The 26748-nt window shown below is 40.5% G+C and overlaps 1 protein-coding gene across 1 annotated transcript in view; it reads right to left on the bottom strand.

Annotated features, from left to right (window-relative positions):
- LOC117900751 (neural cell adhesion molecule 1) overlaps positions 1-26748 on the bottom strand; it is a 111658-nt gene that overhangs the window by 80926 nt on the left and 3984 nt on the right. Inside the window, exon 2 of the mRNA XM_034811232.1 lies at positions 19510-19980. Within this exon, the coding sequence (XP_034667123.1) occupies positions 19510-19702 (193 nt within the window). The 5' untranslated portion in view covers positions 19703-19980. The remainder of the gene's footprint in view (positions 1-19509; positions 19981-26748) is intronic.

Consider the following 26748-nt stretch of genomic DNA (forward strand, 5'->3'; position numbering starts at 1 on the left):
TGTGGCGCATAAGCATAGAGACAGTAAGTGGAAAAGTAAACTAAGCCTTTATTTTTTTTTGAAAGAAAAGTACACGGAAAAGTAATGCATGGAAAAGTTCTGATAAATATGTAAATATAAATATAAATTAATATTACAATTAATTATAAATAAATATATTATATATATAAATGATTTGTGCATATATACATATATTTTGTGCAACACTTATAACTGGAGAACGGCTGGACCGATTGCCATGGTTTTTGATTTGTTGGATTTGTTTCCGTCGCGCGTAACAGAATTCATCGTAAAAACAACCTTTGGCCTGTTTGTTGCGGCCTTAAAGCTAAAACTTTATTTTTTTCTGAAGACATCATGTGTGTGTTCAGAAATTTGTCTAAAAAGTTCATTTGTTCATTTGTATTTGTTTAATCATATTTAATATTTGTTTTATTTATTTGTTTAACTTTGTATTAATCACTTTAATAACAATGCCGCTTCCTAGAAGATCTAATCTTTCCCAGCGAAGCCGTAATGCAAGTCAATTATCTGATGGAGAACGAGAAATTGCACGAGAACAGCCCCGCGTTAGTATGGTGCAAAGAAGGGCCTTAATTCGTGCTTCTCAAACACAAGAGCAAAGAGAGAGAAATCGTCGAGCTTATCGTACAGATGAACAGAGGAATAATCTTCGAAGTGCAAGAAAAAATGGTTCAAGTATTGATTTGAATCGAGCAGCGTTTCTGTATCACTGCGAACTGTTAATGGTATCGTGTGCCCCACATTTCGTGCAGCATGTCAAGAGCTAAATTTGCTTGAAAGCGATACTCATTGGGACACGACAATCGCTGAAGCAATTATTTCTGCATCTCCAAGTCAGATACGCACATTATTTGATATCATCATTTCAACATGCTTCCCATCGAACCCACGTGACCTGTGGAACAAATACAAAGATAACATGTCAGAAGATATTTTACATCGAATTCGCGTCAGCTCAAGAATTGAGCTTGAGAATTCACTTGAGGTGAATGAGGAGATCCATAACCAGACTTTGCTCTTGATCGAAGATATGTGTTACCTCATGTGCGGCAGTTTGTTAGTTAGGTTAGGAATGCCAGCGCCAGATCGCGGAATGAATGACGCATTTAAAGAGAATTGGAACGTGAATATGATCCACATGAACTAATCCAATCAGTTCAAACGAATGTACCTCTGTTGAATCCTAAGCAGAGGGAAGTCTATGATACACTGTTTAATGCAATTGATGATGGAAATGGCGGCTTATTTTTTTTGGATGCCCCCGGTGGAACTGGGAAGACATTCCTCATGTCATTGATTTTGGCCACTGTACGTGCGAGATCCGAAATTGCGGTAGCAATTGCTTCTTCTGGAATATCGGCCACATTGTTAGACGGATGCCGTACGGCTCACTCAGCGTTAAAATTGCCATTAAACCTTCAAACTACTGAACAACCGACATGTAACATTTCGAAAAACTCCGCAATGGCCAAAGTTTTAGTAGCATCAAAAATCATCATATGGGACGAATGCACAATGGCACACAAACGCGCATTGGAAGCACTAGACCGAACATTAAAAGATCTGCGCAATGACTCGAGATGTTTTGGTGGTGCAATGATTTTATTATCTGGCGATTTCCGACAAACACTACCAGTCATTCCAAGATCTACTGCTGCCGACGAAATAAACGCTTGCCTCAAAACATCAAATTTGTTTCGATATGTAAAGAAACTTCAACTGTCTGAAGTGTTCCTGTTGACAAATCGAGCGGTTTGATTTCATTTCCTCCAAATTTTTGCAATTTCGGATATTCCCGGATATCATTGCGAACCACAAAAATACTAAATGGTTAAGTGAGCGAGCAATTTTGGCCGCTAAAAATAAAGATGTAGATGACCTCAATCTTATAATTCAAAATCAAATCGTACTAACTCTGTATTCATTCAAATCTATCGACTGTGTAACAAACGAAGAAGAAGCCACTAATTATCCAACTGAATTTTTAAACTCCTTGGATGTGCCTGGTTTACCACCGCACAATTTAAAACTTAAAGTTGGCTCGGTAGTCATCATGTTTAGAAATTTAAACCAACCAAAACTGTGTAATGGAACGCGTTTGGTGATAAGAAAACTGATGAGCAATGTGATTCACGCGTCGATACTTAAAGGAAAATTTAAAGATGAGGAAGTTCTTATTCCAAGGGTTCCGATGATCCCAACGGATATGCCCTTTGAGTTTAAACGAATTCAATTCCCGATTCGTCTTGCCTTCGCCATGACGATCAACAAATCACAGGGCCAATCCTTGACTATTTGTGGCCTCAATCTAGAAAATGCATGTTTTCTCATGGTCAATTGTACGTGGCATGCCCACGTGTCGGCAAACCATCCGCTTTATTTTTTCTTGCGCCTGACCAAAAAACAAAGAATGTCGTTTACCACAAAGTGTTTGAATGAAAATCCTATTACCATCGCATTGGATCATTGCAACCTATAGAAATTGCACAGCATAAATTCTTGCAATATGGAAGAACAACTTGACAGGCGTCAAGCGATCAACACAGCTACGAAGAGAGCAATTCTCCAAGATCTGCAGCAAATGCTTCATGAACATCATGCATTGGTCAGGCTGTTCAAGACTGCTTTAGAGCGATTGCCAAGTGATTGCAATTCGGTCAAGTCAATTAAATACATTTGCAAATATGTCACGAAAGGGAGCGACATGGCGGCTTTTGGTATCCAAACATCCAATACCAACGATGAAATCACGCGCTATCAAGTTGGTACTTTTTTCTTTCTATCTATATAAACATATTATTTTGTATCATTGTTTTACGTTCATCAAAGCCTAAATTAGTTCAGCTAAAAAGTAACACGAAATTCATTGACTGTTAGGCGGTGCGAAGTTTTCCGGGTCAGCTAGTATTAATATAAATAAATCCCACTTCATATAAATATTTAATTATAGCACACACAGTACCCATAAAAAATGATAACTCTTCAGTTAGTAGTCGTCTTCAGATTTTGGTGGTTTCCACATCCCATTCTCCTCATGGCCTTTAAAGCTTTTGTTTCTGTCATCGTCTGTTCTGTCGTTTCTCGAGGCTCATTTTATTTGCACCATGGAAACTATACTTTTATTTTATTCTTTTAAAGTTTCAATTGTTTCAATTTGGGTCAATATATAGATGAGGAGGAGGAGACAGAGAAACAGTTGATAGGACGGGACGCAGAGGGACGAGAAAAAGAGTGAAAGATATTCCTCTTTGCTTTTGTCTCTTGGCGACAAACAAACGAGCAACAACAAAAGGACATATGCGGGCAGGACAATGGCACACTGAAACGATATTTGTGGACTGGGAGGGGGATGCTGCTACGTGCTTTGTATTCCATATATCAGTGCCACAATAAAATAAACGAGAAGGGACGTGTGAGACGCGTCACAACTTTTATACCCGGTACTCAGTATATCTGTACCTTATTGTTTTTTTTTTTTCAAATTTTACACTTTACACTTTTAAGCAAAGCTGCTGGTTTAGCCACTGAAAATTAATTTCTTTATTCTGGCTATAACAATGATCTAATCATTCCCTATGGAATTTCATTTTTAGTTTTCTTTTATCTTCATAATTGTGGATACTTACAGCAGATTTTCGCTCCTTGTTGATTCGGAAGGAGGCGTGGATAAATTTTGAAACAAACTTTTGTGATATCAAATGAGTCTTCTGTAAAGAACCCTTTTTTCGACTATGGATGCAACAATACTTATTTGTTTTGTTGCCTGTGGAACAAATAAAAGACTTGGGTGTTTAAGATAACTGCTGGCTCTATTGATATCTTATAACTATATCCTAGGGCTATCATATGTTACTGTTTTTGTATTTATAATTAACAACAACGTTTCCTCGCCGTTGTCGGTCACTCCGGACATTTCGACACACACAAAGGCAGTCTCCAAGCGTGGCACAGCCGCTCTAATTATTGGGACACGGAACCCGAGTCCGTCACACCCAAAATCCGCGCACGACGCGTTCGCTCTCACTAGACTCACTGGCGCCTGGTCAGTCACCACTCGCCTCCTCGGGGTCCACAAGCGTGGTAGCGTGTGCTCATGGCCATATATGGACATGCGCTGGACCACTGCCGGCCCGATAACATCGTCCCGCTGCTCTCCCCTCTCACTAGCCGGGCTGCCGCTCGGAGAGAGAGACCTGCGCCAACCGCCGTTATCCGGCGCCTCCGGATAACTGATAATTGTTAACCCTCTATGGACCACCATCTGTGTGAGGATCTCTTTCCTCACACTTCACACGACCTCTAGCTCTTATAGTCTCTGAGAACGAGGCGTCAAGCACGACGGACAGACGGACAGTCGGACATCCTGACAGAAAGACAGATAAAGACTCGGAAACGTTTCCCACTGTGCGTTACATATGTATGTATGTACATCCACTTTCGCCCACAAATACAATATACCCTACTTACTCATCGAGTAACGAGTATAAAAAACAATACCAAAACTTTTATTTTATGCAAAATAGTTATAGCCGTTTGCTTATCTGTGTGTGGAAGGAGTGGATGACCTTTCGATGCTGTACCATGTAAAAATGTTCCTCGTGTTGCAATTATAAATTTTGCTCGTGTTTTATTTGTTTGCTTCTATTTTATTTTGTATTGAATTTTGGCATTTTTAGGATGTTTCTTTCATTGATTTGAGCTTACCCCACCCAAGCACCCACCCACGCAACCACTCACAACCCTTTTACTGAGATGTTGCCGTCCGTGTGTAACTGCGTCTGAATGAACACAGATTTAAGAGAGTCATAAAACTTTAATTTAAAACGACAATGTCACGTGTTTGCTTTGCCGCAAAATAGGTGAAGGTGTCTCCATAGAAATACATTTCTGTGGCAACTTTCCGCTTCTTTAAGACCAAAATTTCAATTCAATTTAAATATTTTATAAATTATGTATTTATATTTCTGTAAGCGCCCCTCGCACCTATCCAAAAATTGGGCCAAAATTCCCGTTGGGCCAACACAAAAAATCGTTATCTACTTTTTAGCCGAACTTAAAAAACCCCCAAGAAAGGGCAGCCCAGCATCGCAGCGCATACCGTTAAACATTAAATACATTTTTAATAAAGTTTTGTTCTAGACATTTTTTTTTTAGCAGCAGCTAGAATTCATCAGGAGCAACCAGTAGCCCCAGAAGATGTAGTGGCAGCAGATAAAATATGACATTTGACGCCCCCTTTCCTGAATAACGTACGAACGCGTGAGCCAGGGAGAGCGCCCGCTAGAGAGCACCTTTGGAAATTGTATGTGGCTTATGTAAGCCCCACAACTCTACACCAGGGGGTCAGGGGTAGTCTCTGTGGCGGATGATTTTGATTGTGGTTGTGGCACGAACACAGTTTGTTTTACGACAGCCTGCAAAAGGGTGGAAGAGAGGCACCGAATTATGATGTATCCGCCACTGCCAATAAAGAAACGGGATGCGAGAGATTATATGTGAGGCAAAAGTGAAGGGAGAAATCATCACTTTCGAAGGGATTGAGCGTGGAGATAACACCCAAATCATTTGCACAAACACATTTATAAAGTAGCAAAAGATGCAAAAGTCTTTGAGCAAAGCAAACCATCGCATAGACAGAGATACAGGAGACTTAAGTAGAAGGAAGCACACAATGAATTAATACAAAAAAAAAACAGTCAAAGAGAGGGAGAGAGAGAGAGAGACAAAAAGGATATTTTGTGCCAACACCTTCTAATCAAGCAAAGAGCTTAAAATTAAGTAAGGACAAAAATAAACGCAGAGAAAAAATAAGAATAAAATGAAAAGATATGAAATTTCGAAACACACCCTTCGTCCAGGACACACTCACCCGCACACATACTCGTACACACGTATGTAATAGGAAAAAGGCACAAGGGATCTACATATGTATGTACGTGTCAGGGCGTGTTTTGAGGAACCAAGTAGCAAAATGACTACAGCCCTTTTTGGCTACAGGACACAGAGAGTCAACGAGATGGTATAAATATACATATACCCAACACACATAAATGTCAACCCCAGCCCCGACAGCCCCAGCTGTAGGTTCGTGTTTGTTAATGAAATGTTTGTCTTTCGCATTTAGTTACGCTACGTTAGACACTTTTGCTCATAAGTGTAAAGCGCTGCTTAAACGCCAAGCAGACCCAACCAGACCAGACGATGCCACGACGAGAGATCAGAAATTGTGCTAGATGGTAGAAAAGTAGACAGGTGCCAGAAAAAAAACGAGAAGGGAAGTGGGAGACGCTACTTACGCGTCACAACTTTTATGCCCGGTACTCAGTAGTAAACCTTAACGGTTTATTTCAAATTTTACTACACTTTACAGAGAAATAGCTCTAAATACTGAATGGAATATCCTGTTTAATTTATCAGCGATCATAATGTCTTATCTCGATCGACTATTGTATTAAGATGGTGTAAATAGAAATATATAAATTATCAAATATATTTTTGTTTAGTGTTATCCTTTTAGAAATCAAAATATCCGTTAAAATTCTCAATAAACCTCAATAAACCCCTTAGTGTCTACAGCATTATGAGTAAGAGCCATCTATTCATTTTCTTCGTAAAAGACATCTTGGAATGTGTATGTACATACATATGTATGTGTCTTCTTCCTCTCTTCCTTCTTCAATTCAAAATTCAAGGTTCAAGGTTAGAAACGCGTGTGTGTGCGTAACTGTGATTAAGACATATGGCTCTGTTGGCGCCTTGAATTTTTGGGTTGAGTTTTCTGTTTTTATGCTCAGTACTCGAAGAGGGAATAGGGTATATGTATGTATTTGTGGTGGGAGCAAGGTGCGTAACGCACAGAAGCAAGCATTTACCGACCTTATAGAGTATATATATTATTGATCAGCATCAAAAGCCGAGTCTATGTCTGTCCGTCAGTCTTGATATCAGAGAATATACGAGCTATAGTCACCAAATTTTGTGTGAAGAGTCATGTGATATTACACTGATACAAGTGTAATTCCAAATATCGCTTCGCCCTCACTCGTTTTTTTTTAGTTCTCTCTTTCAGTCCTCTGCCCTGCTAATTTCAGAGCACTACTAAAGGGCCTACCTCTCCTCTGTATGTCCCTGCACTCCCTCCTGGCTTTCGGAGCGTGGTTGGGAAATTTTTCTTTTCAGTATATACAAATTAAATTGTGCATACGTCACACACAAAAGAGAAAGGCAGTAAAGGGTGTCAGAAGTATGTGACGGGCCGAGTTTTAGGGCCGCCTGGCAAAAGCGTTTTAAGTTTAATTGGATTTGGAAGGCTGCTCGGGGATCGGAAGAGGATCCCAAGGAACAAAACGAAGCGATTGGCAGGCAGGCCAAATTATACAAGGATAATGGCTAAATTGAGCAGACATACAAAAGCCAGACAGAGAGACAGAGAGACAGAGACAGCGGACGGAACAGACAGGAAAATAGTTTATGAAAATCACCCAGCCAGAGAGAGAAAGGAAAAGAGAGAGAGAGATATTTTCCTATTGCCAAATGGATTTGTTGGGGATATTGTGTTGTTGTTGTGCGTGCTGCGAAAAGGGAAAGTCATATTTAGCCATAAATCAAAATATAAATATTGAAATTTTTGCAGCAGCAAACAGAAATCCCATTTGAATCAATAGATAACAAAATTGGTCTTCTTAGCTAATCCTTTTACTAAAGGTTACTCATTAGTCAAAACTCCACTCCTTCTGCTCATCTCCTCAATTTGGTAGGCACATCATAGACATTTTTGCTTGTACCAAAAGGCTCTAAGGAAGTGCAATTGAAAGCTTAAATTTTTACACATTTTTTAACTTTTATTAAATTAATTTCTCACACTTTGAATTAACTTTTTTTTAGCTTGATTTTTATTTGTGATTTCTCAACAAAATTACAAAATTGCCCTCACAACATACATATGTATGTATGTACATATGTCCCATCTTTTCCCTAAGATTATATTGACTTCTCTTATGAATATCTACGTAATCCCCCAAGGTTTACCCCCCAGGTAACGACAGTCAATTTGAAGTTGGCTTGAGGTTTCACTCGGTCTGTGGCAGCCACTAAAAATGTCTACACGACGTTGGGTTACACGCCTAAGCCACAGCAAAGTCGGAAACACCTGGACGGCAGAGACCTCAAAATGGGGACCCACACCCAAGACCTACAGCACCCGTAACCGTAGAACCACTTTGTAGCTTATTTATTTACATAAAACCTTTTTTCACACACACTTACACAGGCATTCACAGTCAACAGCTTCATGGCAGTGGTGCTGTGTTGCTGGTGTGGGTTTTCTCCATCGGTGGTTAGTCTGTTTGTTCTTTTTTTCAATTAACTTTATAGGTCAGCCGCAGCAAACTGCAACAAAATACAGCCAGTCAACCAGTCAGGCAGCTGTTTTTCTGCTGGTGATAATGATGATGATGACGCTGGCTACGACGCTCGACCAAGACTAAGTCTAACAATTTGCAAAATCTCCTTAATGCCACTTCTGAGCGATACACCTTTGGTGGGGCATGGTGAAGCGGGGCATGGGGAAAAAGCAACCATCTTCCTGCTGCGTATACTTAACGTAAAAACCTTTAAACCACTAAAACCACCACAGCAATGTAGTCGCCTTCAACCACTATCATCCGTCCCCCCTTCTTCGCCTTCGTCATACTCATCATCTACAACGTCCGACATCGTCGTCGTCGTCGTCGTCTTCATCGTCTTCAGAGTTTGTTTAAGGTTTTGTGTTTCCACTTGGCCAGCTTAGCATTTTATTTAAACTGCAGTTAATTTTCACTAAAACATTTTAATTGTATTTCTGTAATCTGTCTTTTAATAGTTATACCCCACATAGTTGTAGGGTCGGTCGAGGCACAGGCAGTGGCAGTAAGTCCCAAACCCCAACCCCACACAGCGAATGCTAAATGCAAAATGCAGAAAAAGGAAAACCTAAAACCAAATCCAAAGGCCGAGGCCCTGAGACAGAACCAAAGGAGAGTCAGAGGAAGACCCCGGCAACAGGCACAGTCAAGACATCACTGGGCTAGAGGGGAAGGGAGACATGATTAAAGGTCTGGGTCTGTGGAGGGCGCTGTTGCTGCTGCCGCAAAGCCACTGCCACTAACATTTTTAATGCAATAAAAGTCAACTTAAAATATGCAAATTACGGTAGTTTCGCTAAAAATTTGTGTACACTTCGCCCAGAGAGGGCAGACCCCATCCGCATCCTACTCCTTTCTGGCAGGACTACACTCTGTGGCAGACTGTTGGGAAAATGTCATTAACATTTCTCTGGACCATGGACTTTTAATTGTGGCTATGACTGTGCCTTCGTCCCGGTCTCTGGTTTCGGCTGCATCCCTTGACCTCATGCCGTCTTTACACTCGTCTTTCGAGCGGCAGTTGGAGTTGGCCCAAGACATTAATGTATATTAGTGTCGGTCATGAATTAAAAGCATTTTGCTGTTCATATTTACCAGAAAGTCGCACTTAAATCTAATTGTAACGCAAAGGAGCAGCAATGCGAGATCCAGGAGGAGACAGGAGGCAGAAGCCATCCCACGCAGACTATAAATGGCTTTTAAATGGGAGCCCCAAAGCACACAGGACCTCTAATCGAATCGGACTCCAAGTGCCATTCCCAATCTCCCCACCGTCTGCTGCTGGCTTCTAAATCTTTTAATGAGCCAGATCGCATTACCATAGCTACAGCATATTGTTTGTGCGGACCGGCTTCGGGGAGGAGGGAAATTTATGCTTAAGAAAGTAGAGGTAAAGGAAATTGACGCTTGAAAAAAAGGAGGGTGGTGGAATTCTACTCGTAAAAAAAGAAGCAAAGTAAAAATAGAGGCTCCTGTTACCCCACCCCTTCTTTAAGCCGTTTATGGCGTTTAAAACGCTCAAAAAGGTGTCAAGTTTAAGAATCAATTACCTCAGGGATTACCCCTATATCTTCCCCACCCCTCACCCATCAAAGAGTATGCAAATGCTGGCCTTTCCCCTCCATCCTTCGCTTCTAAACAAACTTTTAAAACAGGGTTTCAGCTTACTGACACTTTTTGGTGGCGTTAACCTTTTGACGGTTTAAATCGATTCGATTGAAGGTTGGATGAAGGCAACCGACGGAAAGATAACCCCAATTGATAATGACTAACGATATTTCGAAAGGGGAAGGGTAAGGGAAAATTAAGAATTCTTTTGTTACCAAGAAGCCCATTGATTTCTAGATTGCTGGTATTTTAATTAGCAAAAAAATATACTCTTCCAGCAGGGGTATTCCAGAAGTATTCAAGGAAAATTGCAGAAAGTGGAAGAATCTTTCTCTACCTTGAATCTTTAAAACGGTTTCTATATCTGTATAGAATACATTTTCTTTCTTTCTTGTCTTGTCTATCTTGTTGCCACTTTCTCTTTCACTTTCATCTCGTTAAACCTCCTTCCAATTCCCCTTCCCCTTTTTTCTGGTCCGAGAATTCCACTGAATAAACATTGCTTGACCAAGAGCTTTGCTTGTACTTCCTGTCAAGTAGAACCCCCCCCCCACCCCCATCACCCACCCAAAACGCACTCACATTCCACAAATGCTAATATATATACACATTCAAAGAATATTAAATTTTAAAACTTAAACTTCGAAGAAAACACACGCCCAGGTCACAGGAAACTGCTCCTCCTACTTCCATGCGCCTCCGGCTCCTGCGCCTACTCCTCCTTCCTTGTGGCTGCTCGGCACACGCCTTTGATATATGAAGCACTCAAGGAGTGTGGGTGCCACCCATCCTAGTGTTAAACACTAATGGCAGCTTAAATTAGGTAACGAACGAGAGTTCCGGACTGTGAGTTCTGTGGAGTCCTGTGGATCTCGGTGGAGTGCTGCAAAGCGTGACCATTACATATCCTCCTCTCTCTCTCTCCTTTCTCTGGAAATTCTTTATTTTATGGCACAACATTTTTTTTTGTGTAAACTATTTTCTTACTTAAGTAACAAAACTTTTTGGTTGCAGCAACCCAAAAAAGAATTTTCATCTGGTGCGTTGGGTATCAAAAAATCAACTCATAAAAATCGCACAAAAACACATGAATGAGATTTATTGTTATAGTTTTTTTTAATGTAACGTCAATTGCCATTAAGTATACGAAACGTGCGTCGTTGTGTGTGTTCGGGCCGAAGCCCAAAAAGGTTGCTTCTCCTGCTTTATTTCTATGAATGCCTCGTTTTTATATCGGTGTTAAATTTCACGTTAAAATTTCACTAAATATTAATAGAGAAACATTTGCTTAGGACCATTAGAAATACCCTTGGATTGTGGATCGTTTAGCGGTTTAATTTCATGTCCAACATTTTAGTACTTTAAATTAATGCTATTAATGCTGATCTAAAATATATATACTTTGTGGGGTCGGAAACGTTTCCTTCTGTGTTTTATATTTTTTTCGCACAATATACAATATACCCTTTTTACTGTTCGAGTACCGGATATAAAAAGAACCCAGGATATAATTCGTTTTCCTCTTTTCCTGAGTTTTCAAAGTCGACATTTTGTTATAAATACCGCACAAACATCAACAATTTTGAATTTGAAAGCCTTATATTTCCCAGATGGTAAACGAAAAGAACTAAGTTATTAGGTCCAATTTTTAACTGCATTGAATAGCTTTTCAGAATGGCAATGTTCTTTACAACCAAATTAAAGAAGGCTGTCTAAAAAAATCGAACCGCTAACTCTGTTTGTAAAAATTCTTTAAAAAAAATTACATAATTCATTAATAAATTTTGGTGCCCTAATCCTATCAAATCTATCGATTTGGTTTCTTGAGGAAAAAAAGATAAAAGCGACTAAAGTCGCTAATAAGCGACAAGATGCGTTGCTGGAAATCCAAAGAGGGAAAACCGAAAAAGACACAGAAGGCGGCCAAAGGCTTCTTTAAAATGTTTTTATATTTATTTATTTTTAAATATGTATATATATGTATCTATGTATTATGTATCGACATTTCTGTCTGTCTCTCTTTAACACTCCTTTCTTAATTTCTCTCATGATAACGTCACAGCTTTACCTTTGAGATAACCGAAAAGCATAGTGTATGACTTTGTCCTACTGTAATTATCACTTTCTTTTCATGTTTGAATATTTTGTTTCTATGTCGAGATTCATGAAACCAAAATAGAAGCAAAAAAGAGTGAAAAGGGAAGGAAACCAGTGGTAGTAGGAGGGCAAACAGGACTACAGAGCAGTACTCGTATTTTATTATGGTTTCGAATTTGGTCTGCTGGGGTGCGGTGCTCATGGAATTTCATGGTTACAAATAGTTAATGTACAGCTAATTATTACAAAATCACGAGTCAACACGAACCCACGAACTCCCACGAACCTTTGGCCGGTTTCCACTCCAATGCTGAAAAGGATATCCCAATGATTTTCCATACTTACACATACACACACGACAAGTACCGAGCGTGGATTGACTTTGTGGAACATTTTGATATACTCTGCATGGGAATATACGACGTAATTTCTTTTGTTTTCGCATTCCCCGTGTATGTTTGCTGGCCATAAATATTAATTATAAAACACGATATCCATTAAATAGTCGTAACAGGCGTTTCTCCAGGCACGAAATCATCATCATCATTGCTCAGAGCCACAAAAAGGGTTCGCAGTCATCGCTGGACTGCCTGGTACTCACTCTATGTCTGGGAAAATTATATATCGTAACCCCCCACCAGATGTCGAATGGAATTAGCCAAAGAAACACCACTCGCAGTGGGTCTCTAAGTAGGCCAAGTCCTAAACTATTTTTAAATTGCTTTTCCCACCAGAAATTATTTCTTGAAGTATTTTATACCAGGTACTCGAAGAGTAAATAGGGTATATTGTATATGTGGGGAAAAATTTTACACACACAAGGAAGCGTTACCGACCCCATAAAGTGTATACATTCTTGATCAGCATCAATAGCCGAGTCAATAGAGCCATGTCTGTCTGTCCGGAGCTCCTGGATCTCAGAGACTATAAAAGCTAGAGGCACCCAATTTTGGATCCTGATGGTTGTCACACTGTTACAAGTGTATTTCAAAATTTCGCCCGACCCCTTCCGGCCACGCAAATCGCAAAAATCTGCTGTATCCACAATTTTTAAGATACAATAAAACTAAAAACGACATTCGGTAGGGAAGGACCATTTCTATCAGATCCGATTGAATTATTACAAATAAATTAATTTGCAGTGGCTATCCCCACCCCGTCCAGCAACTTTTTTTAAATTGTTTGCATATTCTCTCATTCCACACTCTGCTTCGTGCAGTGTGTGGCTCTAGGGGAAGGGTTAAAAGTAAGTTACATGTAGATTTAAAAATTACAAAAAAACGAGAAGGAACGTGTGAGACGCTTCTTACGCGTCAATACTTTTATATCCGACACTCAGTACTACATCTGACCCATTTGCGGCTATTTGTCAAATTTTAAATTTTTCTTTATCTGTCATCTACATCTACAACACTTACCTAGACCCACACACTGCAGACTCGCGGCAGAGGCCGAAGCAGAGTGTAAATGAGAGAATGTGAAAAAAACAACAAAAGCTGCGGGTCGGGGTGGGTTTAGCCACTGTAGCCACAAAATAATTTCTGTATTCTGGCTATAATAATGATCCGATAGGTATGGTCATTCCCTACGGAATGGGAGGTTTTCGCCCTTTTGCGGGGGCGGAAGGGGGCGCGGCGAAATTTTGAATACACTTGTAACAGTGTGAGCATACAGAAATATGGATGCAAAATTTGGTGGCTCTAGCTTTTATGGTCTCTGAGATCCAGGCGCTCAACAAGACGGACGGACAGACGGACGGACGGACAGACAGACATGGCTCAATCGACTCGGCTATTGATGCTAATCAAGAATATATATACCTAATGGGGTCGGAAACGTTTCCTTCTGTGCGTTACATACAACCGTTATTCCCCACAAACACAATTTTTCATTTACTCTTCGAGTACCGGGTATCAAAAAACCAGTATACCGGGTATAAAAGTTGTGACGCGTAAGAAGCGGCTCACACTCGGTACATATTTACCCTAGGAAAATACTTTTTTTTCGAATGAAAATTTTTCTTGGGATTCGACTACACGATGATTAAATTTGCAGGAAAAACAAACTGGAAACATTAAGCCATGAAAGGCAGTCATGAGGCCTCGCCTTTGTCTGGTGTATGTCTGACATTTGGAACATTGAAATTGTTTATATTGAGGGTTTATTTGTTTAATGGTTTCCTAATTGGTGGCCAAAATAGATTTGCGGCTTACCTTTCCATCTAATTTGGGAATGCCTTTCTTAATGAAGTCAAATGCATACTTTGCTTTTTTACTGATTAATTCGGATTAACGTAGATATACGAACTTTAAGCGGTAGTTAAAATACTGCGGGGTAGTAAAGTGCAAAGAGAATTGTATCCTTAAACACAACACACGTCACAACTTGTATACCCAGTACTCTATTTACTCTTCGAGTACCGGGTATAAAAAGCTACAAATATATACATTTCTCCTTCTCCAATTTTACAGAATTTTCTTCAAAAACACTTTCGCTCTGCAGTCCATTGAATAATGCAATAAATGTAATATTTCCCACTCTGCTTGTTGCTCTCCCCCGCCACTCACACACCACAGAGCCTTACCCACAAACCGCAGACTCTTTACCACACTCCTATTGCTTCCCCCTTTTTCTCATTTTTCGTATGGATTGTATAATAATAACATAAAATAATTTATTGCAAATGAAAGTCACAAAAATTCGAGGCAGCAACGAAGGAACCAACCGAACAATTTTGGTTTCATGCTCCATTCACCGCAAGGGTCTTCATTCCTGCCTCTGCACCATAATGCTGCATCCTCCTGCTACCCTGCTACATTTTGCTGCTCTCTACCCTTTCTGGCCGACGACTCTTTAAAATTGTCTTTAGAATTTTTAGGCGATCCCACAAAAGCCAAGCGCCTGGTGGCGATATGTAAACTTTCATTCTCATTGGGGGTGGCGCGTGTCCTGCAGATGGTGGAGGTGGCATGTGGCGTGTAGCAAGACTTTTGTGACCTGTCGTCTAGCGTTCGCTCTCTCTCTCTCTCTACACTGCTCTCTTTAGCTACAACGTTTTCTTCTGTCGTTTTTTTGTTGGACTGTGGGGGAAAGGAATTTTAGTCAAGCTTTTGTTTTAAGGGCTTTTGTGGCAGAATGCTTTGAATTTTCTTCCTCCTGTGTCTGCCTGCCCTGCATTTTCCAGTTTTTTTGGGCGAATATTGCGCGGTAAACTTAGGAAAATTGTATACACAAAAGAATCACAAAATGCAGCAGCAGTAGCAGCCATCGCGCATCGCATCCTCAGAGACATGTACAATTTTGTATCCTTTTGAAAATCGCAAGAATTCATTTTTGTCTTCTGTTTCTCTCTGCCGCCTATGCTGCTGCCGCACAAAGACAAATAAATCCTAGATTTAGTGTTTGCATTCTTTAGATTTTCCCAGTGACAGTTTCCACACCTCCCTCTCTCTTTCACAGATTCTCCCCGCCCTTTCGCTCACTCTTACTTAATTAAATTCGCTACCGAAATGTGGCAATGCGCCTCCTCCTCGTCCTGCTGCTGCTGCTCACCTGTCAAGCTCACTCACTGTCAATTCATCGTTTTATCGTAATTAGAAATTCTATAGAAAAGTTTTGGGGTGTAGGGCTCGGTGGGTTTGTCACTTAAGAAACGCCACGAAACTCAAACAATTTGATTGCCCAAAAAAGTATTTTTTACAAAGTATAATTTTTGGCTGGCAAAGTGGCAGCAGCAGAACCCCGTAATTGCCTGAACAATTTTATAGTTTTCAATCTCGTTGTTGGGGTTTGCCTGTGGGAAAGTAAATTGGTTCTACTGATATAAGGGTTTCTTCGAATTTGAGTGACCGTACAAAGACAAAATAAATACAAAGAAAATGCAAGAAATTTACAGCTCAGCCATGCCCAAGTTTTTTACAACAACACCAACCCAATACCCAAAAAAACTTTTATATAGATAATTGATTACAAAAAAAAAGAAATGTAGAATATAACTAAAATTCAGATCAAAAGCACAATGATAGTGTTTGGGCTTAAATAAAATAAAACATTTTCTAAACAGTCCCTTAACAGTCCCTTAATCATAATTTAAAATATTTTAGCAGTTTAAAATTCTCTCTAAGCTATGTAGCCAAACACTCAAAACAATAAACCAGAATGACATCTAAAATGCTCTTCTGATGTTTGGTTTCGCAGGGAAGAAAAGCATGAAAAAACAGAGAAGACTACTACACACGCCACAAATCAAAAGCCAAGTCAACCTGCGCACTGGAGTTGATAGAAAAGTTTAGGTACTCCCAACAAAACTCGAACTTTTTCTAGTCGGTAGTCTCTCACTCTAATTTTCTGTTTTTTTTTTTAGGCGCCCTTTCTGTTTCTGTTTGGGTAACTTTCTGGTTTAAGCTGTCCGCAAAAGGAGCTTCTCAGGTCTTTTGGTAGCTCCCGAAGAGCTATTTGAGAGCTGCCAGCCGAAAAGCTGAGGCTATTTATTATGTCCACAGGATGTAAACGCAGACACACACACAGAGACAAGGTGGAAACTGCGTAAATCATTTCCACTCTATGAGTCGCTCGCTCTTTCACACTCTCTCTCTCTCTCTCTCTCTCTCTCTCGCTCTTTCTATCTTTTTCTTTAAGACAGAGACAGTGTCAACAAACTGCAAAAGACACAGAGCTTAAAAGGGCGAGTGGAAAGTTGGGAGATAAGAACTTGGGCCAAGAGAATCAGCGGACAAGAGCAGAGAGAGAGAGATAAGCAGTATGTGTGTGTGTGTGTTTGTATGTGTGTTCCAATCTTTTGACAGTCAAAAAGGTCTGCCGTTTAGAAAAGTGTCAAGCATTTTATCACACGAAACGGAAACTGGCCAAAAACAACGACAACCAAAAACAGCACTCCGAAATATGGCCACAATAAATAGTTAAGGAGTTTGCAGAGTCTTCCCATTGCCCCAGAAGAACCCTGTTTACCCTCTTTAAAATTCTGCCTCGAAAATCGACCTCTAAAGTTTTTTGCCTTTCCCTCCATTTTCTAATGCATTGCATCCACTAAGCGGGTGCCTAAAAATAGAAATACACCGACAGTCGACGAAACTACTCTTCTCTCTCTCTCCAAAAAAAAACATTAACTTGTCAACGTGTTGACTGCTGCTGCCGCTATCCAGAAAACTCTCCAGGGGCATCAGCGGACAGGCTGGCGGACGGCGGTCGTAAGTGGCAGCAAACTGGAAATTACAGTCCCTCTCTCTCTATCTCACAGTTGCAAACTTTTGTGGCTTTTGCAAAAACGGATTTGACTGACAGCTAAACCACCTCTTCTTCTCGCGTGCACAGAAACGTTCTAAAAACCTCAAAAGTCAAGAAGCGCGCTGTCGTCCAGTTTTTCCACGGGAATACGTGGCAAAGATTAACCCTTTTGGTGGATACTATATCAACAACAAGCGCAATACATTTTGGTCATCTATTTGTTTCTGTTGAGTTGAGGTGGAAATTGATTTTCCGTTTTTGTTTCAGTGTTCTTAGGGATACAGCAGTTTTTGAAATTGATTGCAGTTTCTGTTTTAAGTTTATATTTACCAGTCGATTTCTGTCGTTTTTATCAACAGTAAAGCGAGTTTTACTCTAGTGGGTGGACAAGAAACCTTTCAGCTACAATGAAATATGCAATTCGCGTTACTCCCTTTAGAAAAATAAACAAAATATATATACATACATATGTACAAATACATACATATATACACCTAAATACCTAGATCTTCAATATTTCTTAAAAGAAATCCTTAATTAATTATTATACCAGGTACTCGAAGAGTAAATAGGGTGTATTGTATTTGTGCACAAAGTGAATGTACATATGTAACGCACAGAAGGAAACGTTTCCGACCCCATAAAGTATATATATATAATCTTGATCAGCATCAATAGCCGAGTCGATTGAGCCATGTCTGTCTGTCCGTCCGTCCGTCTTGTTTGTCGGCTAGTTCTCAGAGACTATAAGAGCTAGAGGCACCAAATTTTGGCTCCAGACTGCTGTATGCTCACACTGAAACCAGTGTATTTAAAAAATTATCCCCGCCCCCTTCCGCCCACGCAAAAGGGCGAAAACCTCCCAATCCTACAATTTTGAAGATAAAAGAAAACTAAAAACTAAACTAAATTCCGTAGGGAATTACCATATCTATCAGATCACGATTGGAGCATTATTATGGCCACAATGAAGAAATTAATTTGCAGTGGCAAAACCCACCCCGTCCCGCAGCTTATATGTATATATTTGTTTTTTGCATATTCTCCAATTCACACTCTGTTTCGCGCAGTGTGTGGCGTCTGCCCCTGCCGTTCCTGCGCCTCTGCCATAGCCGTGGCTAAACCCACCCCGTCCCGCAGCTTATATTTGTTTTTTTTTCACATTCTCTCATTCACACTCTGCTTCGCGCAGTTTGTGGCCTCTGCTTCTGACACGTCTCTGCTTCTGTCTCGTCTCTGTCGAGTCTCTGCCCTGACTCTGCAGTGTGTTGCTCTAGGGGAGGTTGGCGAGCTAAAGGAGCGTGTTGGCGTGAGCAGAGTTGTTGATGTAGATGACAGATGAAGAGAAAATATAAAATTTGACAAATAACCGCTAAGGTGCAGATGTAGTACTGAGTGCCGGGTATAAAAGTTGTGACGCGTAAGCAGCGTCTCACACGTCCCTTCTCGTTTTTTTATAAAATACATACTATAAATTAACTCGTAAATATATATAACTCGTATTCTGTTTCCCTGTTTCGTTATATTTCCTCCGCATTGATAGACGAACTATCACCTGAGTCAACGAGAAATAAGATTAAGATTAGGATTAGAGATGGTGCCAATGCACTTGAACAAAAGTCGACGATTATGTGAGTTCCTCAGCCCGAAAAACCCCAACTATCTTTCCGCCTGTAAACCTGTTCGGTTGCCTCCATAAAACCTTGTATCCTGTGTCCTGCTGTTAAAATTCCAAAAGCATTTGCTTTTGTGCTAATGGAACAGTTTAGAGGAACAGCCGGGCAGCAGACGCCCCGACCCCTTTTAGAAGCAAGGTGGAGGCGCTGCCAACGAGGCTTGGGTCGGAATGCGGGAATAAAATCATAAATGCCAGGACACGTGCCACGACAACAACGTGCCTCGGAACGTTGCAACGAGGTGTTACGTTTTTTTTCTTAATTTTTTGTTTGGCAAGCTCTTGGACTGCAATATCTGCTCGCGAGTGGCAGTGGCACAGCAGTGGCACAGCAGTGGCAGTGGCACTGTTCGCATTCTGAATGCAAGTTAGTTAAATATTTAAATTTATTTATTGGACTTTAGACGCCAGAGAGGAGCCAGAGAGTTTGCCATTTAAAATAATCAAAAAAGGACTTACCGTGTGCATCTTTCCCTGTAGATCCGCCAGCGTTGGATCCTCCTCCAGAGCCAGGACCTAGTACACCACTGGACATGCCACCTCCTCCTACGCCGGTTGTGGAATGCAGGCGCGCTAATGTGACTGGCATTAGCGGCAGTGCCATTCCACAGAGCAGGGCCATAAAAATTTTCCACATTGTTAACGTGGCCATTTGACTTTTATTGCACTTTATTTTCCACGGCTTTGCCTTGCTTCTTTTTTATGCTGCTCCTCCTTTTTCTTTTCTTCTCCTTGATTCTCTTTCTATATATATTTCTATAATTCTTCTTTGCTTTTGCTTTTAGGAGGGGTTCCTCCGTTCCGCCGCTTGTTGATTTTAATTTGATGTGAACTTAAGTTGGATTTGGCTTGCAGATTTTCCCGCTGCCCTTTTGCTTCCTCCCTTCGCTCGAATAGAAGACAATTTTCGATTTTATTTTCGGGCAGCTGCTGTAACGAGACAGAGATAGAGAGAGAAAGAGAGAGAAATGTAGTAGAGGTTGGGTGTGGGAAAATCCATTGGCTTTGAGTATTGAAAAGTTTTTTGTAGTTTCGGAGGCTAGTTAAAAAGTTCAACAACTTTCTTTCTTTTTCGCATTTTCATTTTCTTTTTGTCGATGTTCTCGTTTTCTTTTTAATTTTTTTTTCTGTGTTAAAGTCAAGTTGATGCCGCAATTATCGAGTTGTAAGGCGACACGCCCCTTAAGACACACACTCTTAGCACACAGATACTCTCTCCAACACACAGCTGTTTGGTCTCACGAGTGTTGACGTCGAATTTTGTGTGAAAAAGTTTCTTCAAAAAGACACGAAAAGAAAACGAGAAGGGACGTGTGAGACGCTTCTTACACGTCACAACTTTTATACCCGGCACTCAGTACTACATCTGCACCTTAGCGGTTATTTGTCAAATTTTACAGTTTTTCTTCATCTGTCATCTACATCAACAACACTGCTCACGCCAACACGATCCTTTAGCTCGCCACCCTCCCCTAGAGCAACACACTGCAGAGTCAGGGCAAAGACGCTGCAGAGGCAGAGACGTGTCAGAGGCAGAAGCAGAGTGTGAATGAGAGAATGTGCAAACAACAAATATAAGCTGCGGGACGGGGTGGGTTGGGCCACTGCAAATTAATTTCTTCATTCTGGCTATAATAATGATCCAAACGCATCCCATGGTCCTTCCCTACGGAATGGGGTTTTTAGTTTTCTTTTATCTTCAAAATTGTAGCTTCGGGAGGTTTTCGCCCTTTTGAGGGGGCGGAAGGGGGCGGGGCTAATTTTTGAAATACACTGGTTTAAGTGTGAGCATACAGAAGTCTGGATGCAAAATTTGGTGGCTCTAGCTCTTATAGTCTCTGAGTACTAGGCGCTCATCAGGACGGACAGACAGACATGGCTCTATCGACTCGGCTATTGATGCTGATCAAGAATATATGTATATACTTTATGGGGTCGGAAACGTTTCCTTCTGTGCGATACATACAACCGTTATTTCTCAAAAATACAATATACCCTATTTACTTTTCGAGTACCGGGTATAAAAAGATGAGCACAAGTTTTGTCACCTTGTTTGGAAAAGTAGGAATATGGGCCACAATGAATCGCGGAGTTGGGAAACGGAGCTGTCCAAGGTGATTGAACAACATTAGGCATTAGGAATTAGACATAAGGGCTACAACTTAAAAAGTCATAATTAATTCAGAGGTGAGAACTTGTGGAAGAACGAAGAGTGATGGAAGAAGAAGAATGGTGGAAGAATCACGAGTGATGGAAGAAAAGCAGTGCTGGTGGGAGAATTTTCCAGACAGAGCAATAGGGTTGAAATCTGGAAGTATCCGATTTCTCGGCTTCTGATCCCTGATCACAAACTGCCTGCGTTAGGCAATGTAAGCCCATCTGCGCCTAAAAAGGCCTGTCTCCAGCACCGCCAAAAATTCCTGGCAGGAATTTGCTACATAATGCGTTTGTGCATGGAGTGTGCGTAACTAAAACAGGCTGACTAAATTGCAACCGAAATTATAAAAGGAAACGAGGAGGGACGTGTGAGACGCTACACGGTACTCAGTGGGACATCTGCACCTTATACCGCGTATAAAAGTTGTGGCGCCTGAGAAGCGTCTCACACGTCTACTCGTTTTGAGATGGGGAGGAGGAGGATGGTTGAAAAAGGCAAATCAATAGGCGGCGTTCTTTATTCTTCTTTTGTTTCCCCCACTACTTTTGGCTTTGTCCCACATCCTCCTCCGTTTCCCCTGCTCCTCCGCTTCCCTCATTTCTTATCATATATCTCCCATTTTCATTTTGTCAACGTGTCCGTCTAGTGTCGTCAACATTCTTTTCATTGGGACCTTGACAAGAGGAGACCCATTCCATGGGCATTCAATGCCCTTGATAATCGTGGGAATGTAAGACAGAGGCAATAAGCGACAAAAATATGCCCAGAAGATAAGCAAAAGGGTAGGGTAGGTGGAGCGGCAGAAAAAGTGACAATGTGAGAAGCAATAACAATAATAATAATACATAAAGATACAAAAAACCATCCACCATTCCCCATCCCCTAAAGGATGATAAAGCTAATGAGGCCAATTATTACAAAATTTGTTTTCACTCCAAGAAAAATTATGGAATGAGGAGAGGAGCGTTAAATGTACTAAAAATTGGAAGAGCAAAGTCAGTGGGAAATATAGTATGATTTTTTAGAGCGGAAAGTAAACGCTATGGTGGGTCCTTAACTTGAACTACGAGTACACTTGAGCAATTTGCGCACAGTTGAGTGCGCACATTAACCCCCACACACAAATAAATACCCACACCCACACCCACACATTGCAACACGAACCGAAAAACAAATAACAAAAGAGGCAAGGGCAAAATCAGCATGGCGTACAGAGAGCGGAAACGGAAACGTCGGCCAGGCCGAGAAGCAACAGAATCAACCGACCAATAGACAAACATCGAGAGGAGCTCTGCCAAAGCGAGGGAACATGGAATAGCTGTACAATGTGTGTGTGGCGAAGCGTTGTGCTGGCGCTGGACAACCAAAGTAAAATTAAATAAAACAAAACAAAAACATTCAGAGGAAAATATAACTAAATGAAAAAGAGGAAACAGGAACACGGGATACTCTCTTTTTAAATGAAAATTATTTGGAAATATTCCAGTATTTTCAGAAATATTTAATTCAAATGATTTTCGATTTGGGCATTCCTTTAGCAACAATAATGAAACAAATAATTTCCCTGCCAAAATTAGAGAGCATTAAATACACCTAAAATTTGACTTGGTAGCAGAAATAAAACGAAACATTTGATAGACACATTTTATTGCATGCAGTGCCGCTGTCGCTGTCGCTCTCTCAGTTGCTATTCAGTGGCCGCTTCACAGACTGGCAGAGAGTGGAAAGGAGTGAAGGACTGGGGCAAGGTTCCACTCTGCTACAAAAACCCACCACCAAACCCCCCTCGGCAAAGCAATCTAGACAATAGTTGTGGCATTCCTCACTCGCTCCTGCAACAACTGCTGGGGCTTGCCCTGCCTGTCAATGGCTGCCTAGACGTTTCCTGACCCTCAATTGCCCCACCGCTTGGTCTCTCTCGTTGTCCATTCGGTTCTCACTCTTTGTGTCTGTGTCTAGGGCTCTCGAACTAGTGGTTGTTGTTTCCTTTCCGTTGGTTATTGCTCCCCCAAGTCTCATTCTTTTCTATTCGGTCTAAATATATTTTTGTCATGTAAAAAAAAGAAGGCAACAGAGAAATCTCTTAGTCCAAGCGGCTAGTCCATCATGCAATCTGGTACTTCATTCAGTCATTCACTTCCTCTGGTACTCCTACTTTCCACTGAAGCTTCGCTCCTGTTTTTTTATCTGATTCTTATGGTTGTTTTGGTTGTTTTTTCTGTGGTTATTGAAGCATTCATTCCGAACATGCACCAACAGAGCGTTTTTCCTTTTGTTCAATATGCGAGAAAATGTAAGGAAAAGTTACTGTTCATAATATGACATTAATGGTGGCGAGAAAAATCCCCAATATATCGGCAATCCCCCGCCCTCTTCCTCTGCGATATCTGATTTTTAGTGTCGTTGAGATTTATGTTTTCCGATATGTATGAGAGGGAAAAACAGTGGACAATTTTTCTGACTGTTTGACAGATGGGTCAACACTTAAGCCGCTGGGCTTTATTACCAACAATTTATGTATCCTGCGACACTCTGCGCGCATATTTCTGCGAGTATTTTGTATCTCATGGATAATCGTATTTATTTATATTTATTGCTTATATGCTGCACTTTGCGGTTAAGAAATTGTTTTCGATGATTAGCTTTGATGGAAGTTCTCTCCATGGTAGACCCTCCAAATATTATAAACAGGACACTAATGCTCATAGATTATGGACACCAAGTAAAGCGGTGACTTATGTCACTGGAAAAAACGGCGAAAAGCAGTAAATTTGGCATAAATATTCCTACTGATTTTCACTTACAATTACCCAAAACTGATGTCACATTTATTGATTAGAAAATAAATAAAACAATTAAACCAAACTTTTGGTAATTAGAATTAGAGCTAAACAAAAACACCCGCAAATATAGAAACAATAGAAGTTATGGGAATACAAAGCATTTATGGGGCAAATTGCACTGAATTAACAAATATTATTATATTTAACTAAAAGCGTACATATGCCGAAATAAAAATTATATTTAGTCAGATGAGTATTCGAAAGCTACGCAGATAAAATAACTTATTTCCACTCCTAAAAATTCAACATTTACAATTTAAGCACTAAGAAAAGTACATATGTACATACATACATATGTACCTATGTATCCACACAGAGGCTCTGTTTAAACGAATTTTTGGTATACAATAAAAAATGTTTTCTAATTGAATTTTCTGCGAAAATACTTTCCAATTTAATTTGCCTAACTTTGGCCAACCCACAAATGTGACACATAAAAGAGCCAACGAATCAAGAATCCACACAGTCAAAGAAGAAAAGACAGCATCCAGAGAAGCCCTTCAGCAAACCGAAGCAGCAAATCTCCAGGAAAAGGACTTTCCATTTGTCAAATATTGTTGCTGCTCCTTCCCCTTCCTCCCACTCCCTCCACCTACATAAATCGCGGTTTCAATAAACTTATGGAAATATAAGTTTTCTTTCCCCGTTCTTCTCGTTATTTTTCATTCTTTTGACAAATGATAAAACCAAACAAAAGGAAGCACCAGACAAATAAAGTTTTCGCACCCAAAAAAAAAACACTAATACAAACGAGTAGGAACGTGTGAGACGTTTTGTACGCTTCACAACTTTTATACCCGGGTCTCAGCCAGCATATATGTACATATGTACATATGTACATACATATGTACAACTTTCGACCAAGAATACAATATCCCCTATTTACTTTTCGAATGCCGGGTATAAAACTTTCGTTTTGCGACAGGTGCGAATAAGCGGCGACTTTTTGCTTATCAAAATTAAAATGGGAAAAACCCCACATCCGCGCACATCCAGCGGATATGGGGATGAGTAATAAATAATAAAGAGTGCGGTGGGGGCAGGAGGGGAAATGGGAAAACGGATATGTAGAGGTCGGTAACAACTTTTTAGTAGAAGGTTTTCCATCAGGCCTCTGTCTCCGTGTCATCAGCTAAACAACTTATTTCAGACTTTCTTTCTGGGGAAAGACCCTGCCTCTGCTTTTCCCCGTTGCCCATGCTCCACTGATAAAAGGAAACCCGAAGAAAATTTCAATTTAACCTTCATCGAGCAAAACTCTTATATACAAAAAAACAGCAAAAACAGGATATAATAAAAACAGGAAGCAGCAACAAAACCAAAACAAAAAAATTCGGAAAATATGTAGATATTCGCCAACAGAAACTTTCAATACCCTATTTTTAAGGATTTGTTTTTATTTGTTTTAACGATCATTCAATAATGTTCCCACACATGTACACACATATGTATGTATGCATTGTATGTATGTTAGGTGTAATTTGGATTGGATTAGTGTTTAGTGTTTCATTAGCTATGTATGTATGTATGTATATAGTGCATTGTATTTTAGTTAAAAATCTTTGTGATTTAAACTCGAACCATTATACTTTCTCCAAATGGTAGCCATAGAAGAACAAAAAGAAACGGAGACAGAAATAGCGACAACAGAGACTGACAAAGGCAGAGACTCTCAAAAAAAGAAAGAGAGTGCGAGAGGTGGGGATTCAAGTAACGAATATAAACGAAAAAAATGCCAAGTGGAGGACCAACCGAAAGGAAAATATACACACACAATAAATAAAAATGCGTGTGTGTTTGTTACTTATGGCTGTGTGTGTGCGTGTGTGTGTTTGGCTTATGGTGTGGTGGCATAATAAAACTGCACCAGAAACCCCATTGGAGCCAACACCCAAAAAACGAAAACAAAATGAAGCAGGGCAAAACCCCTTAAAAGGGAGTAGAGAGCGGGAAATGGAGATGAAGCCTGTGGAAGGGCCAGGGGGTAAGTAAGGTAAAGAATAATAAAAGTAAAGCAGGCCCACACACACACGGATACATAAATACACACATATCGTGGAAAAGGCGGCCAAAGGAGATACAAATCCATCAAACCTGCAGATAAGGCAAAAGTAGGAGACCACGGAGAGAGAGACGCGAAACGATGAGAAAGCCGAGAGAGGGGCAGTGCACCAATGTAGGCACTGTCAGAAAAAAAGAGCTAGTTCTACGTGTAGAAACAAGGTTTCTATATTTGGAGTCTACATTCGATGGCTCATGGGTAGATACATTTTGTTCTCAGCGTATCTGCAAACCTCTGGCTCTTGGTTCTCCTCCTTTCCTCCTCCTCCTTCACCTTCCACTTGATGGACTTCCCCTTTCCTATATCCCTCAAGATATTCCTGCCGGGGGAGGCTGCTGTTGCTTGGGGTGGGCACGATTGGCAAAGTAATGCTTCATTTCGGTAAAATAACATACTCATCATTGAATATACAATATAAATGCAAAGAGCAAAGGCAGCAGCAGCAGCAGCAGAAGAGTACACCACAGCAGCAGGACCAAGGACCTAAGGACAAAGGATGAAGGAATCTTGGTGGCCTGTCAGCAGCCAGGGAAAGCGATATATCTTATGTACATTTAACGTTCGAAGAGAGAGCTACACACACAACATATTTGCACATAGAAGTTATACTTTTAGGTTTGGTTTGAGTAATAATT

The sequence above is a fragment of the Drosophila subobscura genome, chromosome U, assembly GCF_008121235.1.
Source record: "Drosophila subobscura isolate 14011-0131.10 chromosome U, UCBerk_Dsub_1.0, whole genome shotgun sequence".
NCBI lineage: Eukaryota > Metazoa > Arthropoda > Insecta > Diptera > Drosophilidae > Drosophila > Drosophila subobscura.